The sequence below is a fragment of the Apium graveolens genome, chromosome 6 (genome assembly GCF_009905375.1).
Source record: "Apium graveolens cultivar Ventura chromosome 6, ASM990537v1, whole genome shotgun sequence".
Lineage (NCBI taxonomy): Eukaryota > Viridiplantae > Streptophyta > Magnoliopsida > Apiales > Apiaceae > Apium > Apium graveolens.
The window spans coordinates 7,345,317-7,356,240 of NC_133652.1; the positions used below are offsets into that span (position 1 = coordinate 7,345,317).

Sequence of the window (10,924 nt, forward strand, 5' to 3'; positions counted from 1 at the left end):
TATTTTTTTGAAATATTGATTGAATACCCACAATTTTTTTTAGAATCTGAAGTAATTAACAACGAATTTTTAAGAATTGTTAGTTTTTTTTAAAGTCCATACCCAAACTTTTGAAATCCAAAATAATATTATAAATAATTTTACAGCTCAGCTCTCCAGCTAAGCATCCGGTTAGCAACAACGTTTCCCGCCTAGTTTTGGTTTTGGTTGAGCAGGGGAGCCGCGTAGTTTCATAGACTAAAATTTTGTAGTTGTACATATTACTTAGTTGTTCCTTCTTAATTTTTACTCGTTGATCTTCATATCTCTCTCAAGCAATTATCAAACACACCGAGTACACGCTTAAGAAACAACAGCTTTCCGTGACGATTATCGATTTTACTTAGCAGTGAATTAGGCTTCTCCAATCCTTCTTCTCCGATCGATCTGTTTTCCGGTGATCTCGTCTTCTCTTCTCCGATCGGTTGTCCGGCGATCTCGTCCGATATGTTTTCACGGTGATTTCTTTTCGTTCCGGTGATTTCTTTTCACTCAATTGAACATCTACAGTACTGCTGTTGCGATTAAGACACTCTACATCATCTCTATGATTCACTTCAACGCAACGAGCAGATCATTGTGATCTTCATACCTCTCTCAAGCATTATCAAACACACCGAGTACACGCTTAAGAAACAACAGCTTTCCGTGACGATTATCGATTTTACTTAGCAGTAAATTAGGCTTCTCCAATCCTTCTTCTCCGATCGATCTGTTTTCCGGTGATCTCGTCTTCTCTTCTCCGATCGGTTGTCCGGCGATCTCGTCCGATATGTTTTCACGGTGATTTCTTTTCGTTCCGGTGATTTCTTTTCACTCAATTGAACATCTACAGTACTGCTGTTGCGATTAAGTCACTCTACATCATCTAAACCTAGTCTACTGTTAATTAGCAGGTAATTTCTTCTATGCCTATGTATGTATGTCATATATGTACATGTACAAATTTTAATGTACATGTGAACTTTATATATTTATGTGTTAGGGTTGCTTATGTTACTGCAATACAAAATTAGTTGTGAATAAATTGGGAATTTGGAAATCTAGTTTGTATGTGCGCTGGATAACATGTATCTGATCTGAAGTTTTGTGCAATTTGCAAAGAGGTGTAAAGAGTCATTGTGAAAAAATGGTCAATTTTCCGCAGATTGTGAATTCATTATGCCACAAAGCGTGTATGTCATGTCATGCAGTCTATTCTTATTTGTTGTACAATTTTTTAGCTTGTTATTGTGCATGTTTTACATGTTTATTTTTACTCAACATGAATTACAATAACTTGCGATCAGGTCAAATGTATGGGAATAAATGCTGTGTTCACAATTTGTGTTAAAACATCATCGACCATTGCCATGTCTATATGATAAGTTAGTATATGTTTACATATAATTCAACTTAATTGCGGCCAAGTATGATGAATTTGGTTGGATTATTAGTTTCTGTTTTGTATGTTTCCGGATTACGGAAGGTGACATACAACCTGATCAAATTTTGCAGTATCCTGACTCATGTACTTCGTTGTTTGTTTTTTATTTTCTTATAATATAATTTTTCCGAACAACACATAAGATAAATAGACTAAGTTTTATCTTCCCCTCCACAACCGCAATATGTTATGTGATAATTTCTTTATATGTTTTTGGTAACTAAGAGACTCATAAATGTAGGAGCTAGTTTAGCCGACTTTAGTTTTCTCGTACAAATGATAATTGAAGTAGGAATATAATCTCCAAATGATACTAGTTAGTTTTTGCTAAAAGGCAGGAGCTAGAATTGAGTAGGAAATGCTATTTTAGTTAAAATGCAGGACTTAGTTTTTCGATACTTGTAAATTTGGCTTGAAATTTATTATCTGTACTTCCAGGTTATTTTCAGAAACATGGCAGAGATTATACTTCTTGATCAAGAAGAAGTGGATCCAGCTCTTGTCCTTCTCAATACATTCCATGTCCGTATGCAGTTAGGCGATAATGTAGATGCAGCATATAATTTTACGAAGGATCTTCACGGGCACGAGTTTCAAATTGTGTCAGAGAGAGCGAGAAATCAGGGCCACCAGTTTGGTGTTGCCGGTGAGCGATATCGGTATCGTCATCAACTAGTTCTCAAAGGTCATCACAATCACATTGTCAACGGGGTTTGCATTGGAGTTAATGCCACAGCCACATGTCTTGTAATTAAATACGCAACACATAACTTTCATGATGTAAATCCTTTCTTTTCTTATCGTGCTGGTGGCTCCGGTGCTGACATCAAAAGGGCATTCCATCTACGCCAAAGAATCATGCGTGATCAAGAAAATACCGCATACAATGCGGCCCTTCGAGAAACAATGATGAGCGGGAGTTTAATCAGATTATATGCACATGGGGGTCCACTAAGAAGGGGATGGTACGAATATTTAGGGCTTTATAACATCTTTGCAGGTAATATAGTTCATACCGATGAGGGTTATGATTGCTTCGAGTTTACTCTGGTACCTGCTCCAGAAGATATGCATCCAGGCCCAAATCAACTTCCACCTCCACCTCCACCATTAGAAGTTGAATTGCACGAAGATGAGGAGCAAGTTGCACCAAATGAAATACTATTTTTGGAATGGCATAATGAAACTGATGACAATACAACTGATGAAGAAATCGGATCAAATCAAGATATTGATTATCTCTCCTATAACAAGGTAAGTGTGACATAACCATAACTGATGTGTTTGTCTTAATCAGGCTTTTCATTATGGTACTCTCTGAAATTAGTTTGCTGAAAGTAAATGATGTTATTGCTGATGCAGTTACATATTAAAGATATTAGTGGATCTGTATTTCAAAATCTTTGACTTACCCGGTGGTCAAACTATCCGGGTCCTGACCTCTGGGATCAGTGCCAGCAATTTCTTTAGTTTTGCTCAAGTGATGACATGGTCTAATGTTTTGCTTTTTATTCTGCTTCAAGTGTCTATCTATATGATTCTGTTGGTCGCAACTTAATTTTATGTTGAAATGCAATTCGGGCTGTATTGAAATTTCAACTGGAGTATCAACGGGATACTAGTTTATTGGTTCTCTAATTTAATTTTTAAATACTTGCTGCTTTACACCTAATACATTTTATTGTTCTTCTTGGTCTGTTCTGATGACCCCGATCGGAACTAGTCTATCAAAATACATATATAATTTGAATGCCAAACATATGTTCGTTGGTCACATTTGTGGGTGGAGGCAAATTTTATTAATTTTGATGTTAAGTGTTCCCTTTGGGCTGCAGCCCTGATAATTTAATGAATGCACTGCAGATGTTGCAGTATAAACTACTTGACATAAAGCCCTTGAAGTTAAAGAAGCAGAAGTTATGCGCAATTCTACAAGGTAATAGCACCTTTAGCATCTGTGTCTTGGTTAATTTGTGGAAAACTAATTTCTCATATCTAATTGCATTCTGATCTGACAGAGAAGTATGAGCCTGTTTGCCCAAAGTGGACGACAGAACGTTGTGCTGTTTGTGGTTCGGTTGAGGACTGGGAGTATAACAAAATCGTGTTATGTAACAGGTTTTCTGTTAGCTCCAAACTAATATACAGCTTCTGAATCATGGCTCGGTTGTAAAGAATTTGTCAAGTATGCTTTACCGTGTGAATTTATGATTCAAGTAGAATTACAAAACTTCTTGTTTTCTTCCCAGATGTGAAATTTCAGTCCATCAGGAATGCTATGGCGTGACAGGCGATCGTGATTTTACTTCATGGTTTTGTAGAGTTTGTGAAATACCAGATGCTGGGAGAGAGTGTTGCATGTGCCCAATTAAAGGCATGTATATGTCAGACACGCTAAACAATCGCACAACCACAGGCACAGACAAATATACCACTAAATTAATCTCTTTATATTGTAATGAATTACTGTGCAGGTGGTGCTTTGAAGCCAACTGATGTTGACACTTTGTGGGTTCATGTCACATGTGCATGGTTTCGTCCTGAAGTTGGTTTTCTGAACTTTGAGAAAATGGAACCGGCTGTTGGGATTTTAAGAACCCCGTTAGATTCTTTTATGAAGGTGCAATGATATAAAAGACAAAGTTGATTTTTACTACAAAACTAATATAATTAAATTTATCAGTTTTATCATTCTTATATTTAAGCTTGTGTCCCTATCTCTATTATAGGTTGTGGTTCTAGCATAGAAAATTAACTACCTATCCTAGCACTTTGTGATGGAATTGCCTCTGTTGTTTGGTCATGTAACTATATATTTACGCTGCATTTCTTGCTGCTAATAATATCCGAGTGACTGTTGTATAATCATCCATTATGACTTCTGATGACAGGCATGTATTATTTGCAAGCAAGTGCATGGTTCTTGCACGCAGTGTTGCAGGTGTTCTACTTATTACCATTCAATGTGTGCTTTGAAAGCCGGTTATCACATGGAAGTAAGTTCCCGCTACTGTTATTAGCATGCACGTAACTAGCCTTGTAAGGAAATTATTTTTCCCAGCATGCAACTGTACAAAAGCTGTTCTGTTATTGGTGTTATAAGATAACTATCCTCTTCCTTTTTAAATTCACTTTTATAGTTTTATTATGCTGGTTAAAATCTACCAAGACACACTATATGTACTTCTTGATATTGGGAGCTACACATTGATACTAATGTCATAGTCGTCTTCCTTGTTAAAGTAGTTCGGTTAGCTGTTTTTCTTTTTAGAATGAATTACGTTCTTCCAGTTTAGAGGAAAGTTGTTTCTGACTGAAATTTAGATTTAGCTTCCCTCTTCTACTGTAGTATCTTTAATGGCTGTGGCTGTGCTTCAGAAAGGTAGAGACAGAGGTTCCTATTTTTGTTCTTCACAAACTTTGGCCTATTAGAATTAATTAGTCGACTTTTAAAGTTTGTTATCTTTTTCTTTATATAAAAAATGGGCTTTTATTTCTTTCCAAAATGTACAAGGGTTAAGATCCAGCATTTCATGTTCTCCGTTTTTCAGGTGCAAATTTTGGAGAAGAATGGACAGCAAATCACCAAATGGGTGTCCTACTGTGCTGTCCACAGGTAAGAAAAAAATGTTGCAATCAATATTGTCTTTGATGTTGTTTTTGCTGTGTTGTCATCTTGATAGTTATGCTTCTACTTTACCTATTACTTCATTCATTATGATGTTATGATGGGTTTCATTTGGTGCATTATGGTCTCCTGTGATCGTAATGGAAGAGGTTTGTTACGAACAGTAATAGCTAATATGAAATGGTACGGATACTGTCTAGTTTTAAATCTTATTATTCTTTTAATTTCAGAAGTTCGTTTTTTTGGCTTGCATGACAAAAGAATTAGGCTTTGCTATTTTTTATTAGTCATGGTATCATAATTGTTTATGAAGTACCTTCTATTATTTAAATCATTTAGTTGCAGAAAGCAGTATGATTCTTTACTGGTGCTTGGTAAGCCTACTTTAATCCAACTCCTTGTATGTGATTTGGTATAAATTTGAAGTCCGGCCCAACCTAAGTTACGATGCAATGCACCCATATTATACATTTGTCTGCAGAATATACATCAGACATTTTTTGCCTCCTATCTTAAGAAACATTTATTTTCCGAGTTTTAACCTCCTTGCCCCATTCAAGTTCCAAATGTAACCTGATACTTTTCCCAAGTATACATTTTATGTGTCGAGCTGGATATACTTGATATATTTGGTTTACTGTGTAGGAATATGATCCTAGCAGAGAATTTTCAGAACATGGCTTTCTGTGTATTGTGGATGAAAACATTTATCTGAATAAGATTCTTCGAACTTCTACAGTTCTATGTAGTAATTTAATACCAAGTGGTACATTATAGTGGATGATGTCAACTTGTACTGTTTTTTTTTATTATCAATGTGTGTGTGTGTGTGCTCATGCAAAAAATTTGCCTGTCAGCTGTTTAGCTTTAAATGCTTAGACTACACAGCTTCATAATCATGCTCTTAATGCAGTGACCATGAGGCAAGTAACGGTATAGTCATACGGACTCCCACCGGCATTTTTGGTGCCAAAGACTTTCTTAATCAATCACAATCTGTACGGGGATCAAGGTTGGTGTCGTGCAAGACAAATGAACTTCTCGAACCATTAACTGCAGAAGTGAATGAGTATGAGCCATTCTCTTCTGCAAGGTGTCGCATCTACAGAAGATCGCAAAAGCAGGTACAGATCATGAAGTATATGTTGAAGGCACTTTGTTTTTTTTTTTCAGGGAGTTTATCTGCTATGTTGAACCTTTTTGTGTTTTTTGATAGTGTTGAATATATTACTATCACTGCTACCTTGATACTCGCAGCATTTTAATTTATAGAAATTGTTCCCTTATCATTAAGTTGCAAATGCGATAACAAATTTAAATAGTAGGTGTTAATATTAACAGATTCTCATATATAGCTTACATTTCAAATTGTAAGTTGCATTGTGGATGTTGATATTTGTAGTAGTATATAAATTTAATGTTGTATCCATTAGTCAAATGTAGTTATTTATGTTAGCAACATGTATAAATATTTTAATAGCACTACTAATTTTGGAATGTTAATAGTATTTTGATAATTAATAACAAGTATATAATGTAAAAACAAAGAAGCAGAAAAAAAGAAGTCATAATGCCTAATATTTGACTACAGATTCCTTCTGTTGCTGCTACTTCTGCTCCGGTGAAGACAAAAGAGGATTATTACACCTCAGGAGACTTTTTTCACGGTGATTTGGTTTGGGCCAAATGCTTCGAAAGATCACCCGCTTGGCCAGCTATTGTCATCGACCCATTACGGGAAGCTCCTCTGGGTGTTCGCAAAGCCTGTGTACCCGGAAGGATCTGTGTAATGTTCTATGGATTCAATAGCAAAAGAGAAAGGGTGATCACCATCTGCCCCACCCTTCCCCACCCCTTTATCTCTCCCATTTATTGATGTTTCATTGTTTAATGCTCAACATTTATTCACATGTAGGATTATGGATGGATCAAGGAAGGTAATATATATCCATTTGCAGACTTCATGGAGAGGTCTCTTACCTTATTTCTCGGTAAAAAGTAGTGAGCATATCTTGTGTATATGGATTGGAATTAATAACTTTGGATATGCCTTGTTCAGATTCCGGACACAGACTAAACTGTATGGATACAAACCTAGCAAGTTTCGTGCATCAATAGAGGAAGCACTTTTAGTGAAAAGTATGAATGTTGGTCATGGAGGCGGTCATGTTATTAATCACAGTACAATTCGAGAGGCAGACGGATCAAACCTCAATATAGATCATCTCTCCTATAGCAAGGTAAGTGTGGGACGTAACCATAATCTCTTTTCATATTTTGGTGACACCATTAAATTCTTGCACATCACAACTGCACAAGTCAGTAATGAGTAGTGTTGCTAGAACCCTATAGTAGAAATTTTTGTACAAAATTAAACATGTGGCAACTTCAGTTATATGTTCTACAAAATTTGATTGTCACATATTGGTTTTATCTTTGTGCTTCAGAAAATTGAAAATCATAGGTTTTGTTTTGGCAAATCTGGAACACATGGATGGGGACTTTTTGCTCGCACGGACATTCAAGAAGGAGAAATGGTATATAGATGAATTAGTATTTAAAAGCTTCTAAGAAATCTGTTTATTAACACTCCCGATAGTATTTTTTATTCTAGATTCTGGAGTATTGCGGCGTGATGGAAAGGAAGCGTGTGGCTGATGTTAGAGAGGCACAGTACCGTGTAAAAGGCAAATATTGTTATGTAAGTTGATTAATTTCTGCTTGAAAGCATGGTGTAAATGAAGTTGTTGAAAAATTAGTTATTTTGTAATTATTGTTTTGGGTCCAATAAGATTGTAGATCAACAAATTATAGTTAATTTGTAATTCGAGTTAGTCTCTATAATTTGATTATTCTTTAACTCTTGTCTTCTGCAGCTTTTCAAGATCAGTGAAGTAGTAATTGATGCTACTGAGAGGAGGAACATTGCTCGTTTGATCAATCATTCAGTAAGTTCTACAGTATTGAATTTAAACCATAAAATGCAATTTGGCAAAAAAAAAAAACAACCATAAAATGCATCTTTTCTTCCTCTCTATCCAATATGTAAGCATATTAACTGGTTCCCTGTAGTTTATCCTCCCAATCTTCTGGAGACAATTGCTTTTCTTATGCCTTAAAATTCAAGTTTCCATTCCTTCGGGAACTTGCAAGCACTAGGCTTATCTTGTCCAATAAGCATGTCAGTTTTATTTAACTGTTCACTAGGCAGACATAAAACATCACTGAAGTTAAAGTTCTCTTCGAAATTTGGATCAAGACAACTTTTTCCCGGAACTTTTACTTGTATATTCTGCTAGAGAAGGGCATTTAAATTTTCTTCAAGCTCGATAAAGGGGTTCATTCTTTGTTTTGTAAATCTACATATCATGACCCTCTGGGCTATTGTGTATGTGAAATAACATTGACGTTTATTTTAACTTTTGCTTGTGACTATACTGCAGTGCATGCCCAATTGTAATGCTAGGATATTAAGTCTGGGCGGAGAAGAAAGCAGGATAGTGCTCACTGCCAAAACCAGTGTGCTTGCTGGAGATGAGTTGACGTGGGTTGCGATCATTTCTCTTAAGTTCCATTAGTGTACATAATTGCAGACTTGCATGTTTGCCAAGCTATTTAATCATGTTTCTGTTTGCAGGTATGATTACAATTTTGATCCTGATGAGAGCTGAGAGCGACGAATAGAAGGTCCCCTGCTTGTGTCCAGTCTGTCTGCAATTTATGAACTAGGCAAGAAACTGTAGATAATAATTCTTACAAACCCTCAAAAGATAGGGATAGTCTTCTCTGACAATATACAGGATTAATTAGCAATCATAATTTTTTTCAAACCAATCATTTGTAATTGTCCAGAACGAGAAGTAAAAAGCATACTCATTCCAATTTCCTGAATGTTCATTGTTTGGCACATACCGGTAATGACAATCTTACTGGATTTCCATGCTGATATTTAGAGATACTGAGATATACGAAGTTTGACATTATTTCTTATTCGTTAATTATTGTACGAGTAAATATGATAGATCATCGGAAAGGAGCCACAATAAAGCGAGCCACTAATGAGATATACGGAGTTTGATATTATTTCTTATTCGTTAATTATTGTACGATTAAATATGATTGATCATCGGAATACGGTTGGTAGCAAGTCCAAGAGTTCTTATCCTAAACTAAAATTTGAAGCATATTGAACAAAAATAAGTGTTCGGCCTTAGTAGTGCCTCAATGACTAGGACAACCATCATGTCTCATTTTGAGACATTATGCATGCTCTGTATTATTTATTTCAATAAAAAAAATTATTTCTCTTTTTTTTATACATCTCTCTTCTCATTATTTATTTTCACTCTAATTATAATTTAATTATATTATTAATTTAATAATAAGGCACAAATATAAGACATTTTGTTGGAGTTGATGAACAAAAATATTGATTTAAATCATTATAATACTATATTTTATTATATTTATAACAAATGCATGTACATTTGACATATAGTAAAACTAATTACGTAATTTTAACTTCAAGGAAAAAATAATATGAAAAATAATTGTTAAAAAATATATTTCACGAAGGTATTTGCATAATATACTACGTGATTATATTAGGAAAAAAAATAATATACAGATATCTTAGTACTATATATTTTATTTAGTTATCTTACTTTTTTTTGAAAGAAACGTAGTTGCATTACTCAATTAATATCAGAAATTAATATATGATAGTAGAATAAACTGGGGACACTCTCTCGTGCCGGACATAAAATATGTACCTAATAAATGTGCTATACCATTTATAGACCTACCAATACTATACCATTTATAAACCTACGAATAAAACGGAATAGCACATGATTATATGATTATAGTGCTTACATAAATCTGAGACAATTTTATAGAAATAGCTCATTCCATCTTCACCTTTGCTGCTTCAACCAAACATTTAGAATCGGAATCGAAAATGCAATGTTCCAAACCTAGCTCCCTAACCCAGGATAGAGCTTCCTTTAAGCTTAAAACCTCAGCTTCACGAGGTACCCATTTACCAACTATACAATTAACTCTAGCACGAAGAAAGCCTCATGTCGATTTCTGATAGCTGCCCCAACCCCGATACAGTTAGACGGAGAAATTTGGAAGCAACAAAATTTGAGGTTCGTAGCCGAAAATAAAATCTATAACGGTGGTTTTTCGTCGGAAAACGTGAACAATAATCATCAGATTATATGAACAGTGTTTGGTATTTGTGATTTTTGGTGGCTGAGATTGCTTAGGGTTAGTGTTGGCTCCTTTGCGCTCTCACTTCTCACCCATTATAATTTATCTACGTATCCCTATTTATAAGGGATCAAGCCAACGTAGTTCTTGGGGAACAAAAAACCTAATGAGCTTAGATTTCTTGTCCCGGGGCCCAATAGGAAACCTACTGGAAATCGTTTTCAATTAGTCTTAGGAATGTCCGCCGATGAGGCCCAACCACAAAGGTTCAAGGCTCGTCCACGGCTTCAAGACTTCGCGATAAGGCATCTCCCTTGCCAAGGATAACCTTCTGCTACCAGCTGTTTCTCTATTCCGTGAACGCAGGTATAGCCGTGGTTCACCCCAAATGTTGGACACATTCTTGTCCCCCGGAGAAGGAGCTCCTACCAGATTGCAGCAAGTTATCCCAAACTTTTGAGTGCAAAGTGCAGGATACTCCGAAGTCTACCAACGAGAACACACCTTTACTATAGAGACAGAGCTCCCAAAGCACATACCAGAGTTTACCCCACATCCCCAATAAGGATACTCATTGACTACAGGAGGATGCCTTCCGTCCAGGCATACCCCTG

At 35.7% G+C, this 10,924-nt stretch overlaps 1 protein-coding gene across 2 annotated transcripts; it reads left to right on the forward strand.

Annotated features, from left to right (window-relative positions):
* Positions 1 to 264: 264 nt before the first annotated feature.
* Positions 265 to 9,086, forward strand: LOC141664183 (histone-lysine N-methyltransferase ATX5-like). Of its 2 annotated transcripts, XM_074470083.1 has the most exons (17): positions 265 to 935; positions 1,904 to 2,719; positions 3,329 to 3,401; positions 3,484 to 3,583; positions 3,715 to 3,839; positions 3,940 to 4,085; positions 4,357 to 4,461; positions 5,017 to 5,081; positions 6,007 to 6,217; positions 6,685 to 6,915; positions 7,009 to 7,064; positions 7,153 to 7,333; positions 7,541 to 7,630; positions 7,708 to 7,794; positions 7,970 to 8,041; positions 8,537 to 8,637; positions 8,731 to 9,086. In XM_074470083.1, the coding sequence occupies exons 2-17, from the start codon at positions 1,919 to 1,921 to the stop codon at positions 8,762 to 8,764; spliced, it is 2,478 nt and encodes an 825-aa protein (XP_074326184.1). In that variant the 5' UTR covers positions 265 to 935; positions 1,904 to 1,918; the 3' UTR covers positions 8,765 to 9,086. The 2 variants fall into 2 exon arrangements, 1 of the variants encoding a protein (XP_074326184.1); XR_012551870.1 differs by lacking the exons at positions 8,537 to 8,637; positions 8,731 to 9,086 and having other exon boundaries at positions 7,693 to 7,794; positions 7,970 to 7,995.
* Positions 9,087 to 10,924: the final 1,838 nt, after the last annotated feature.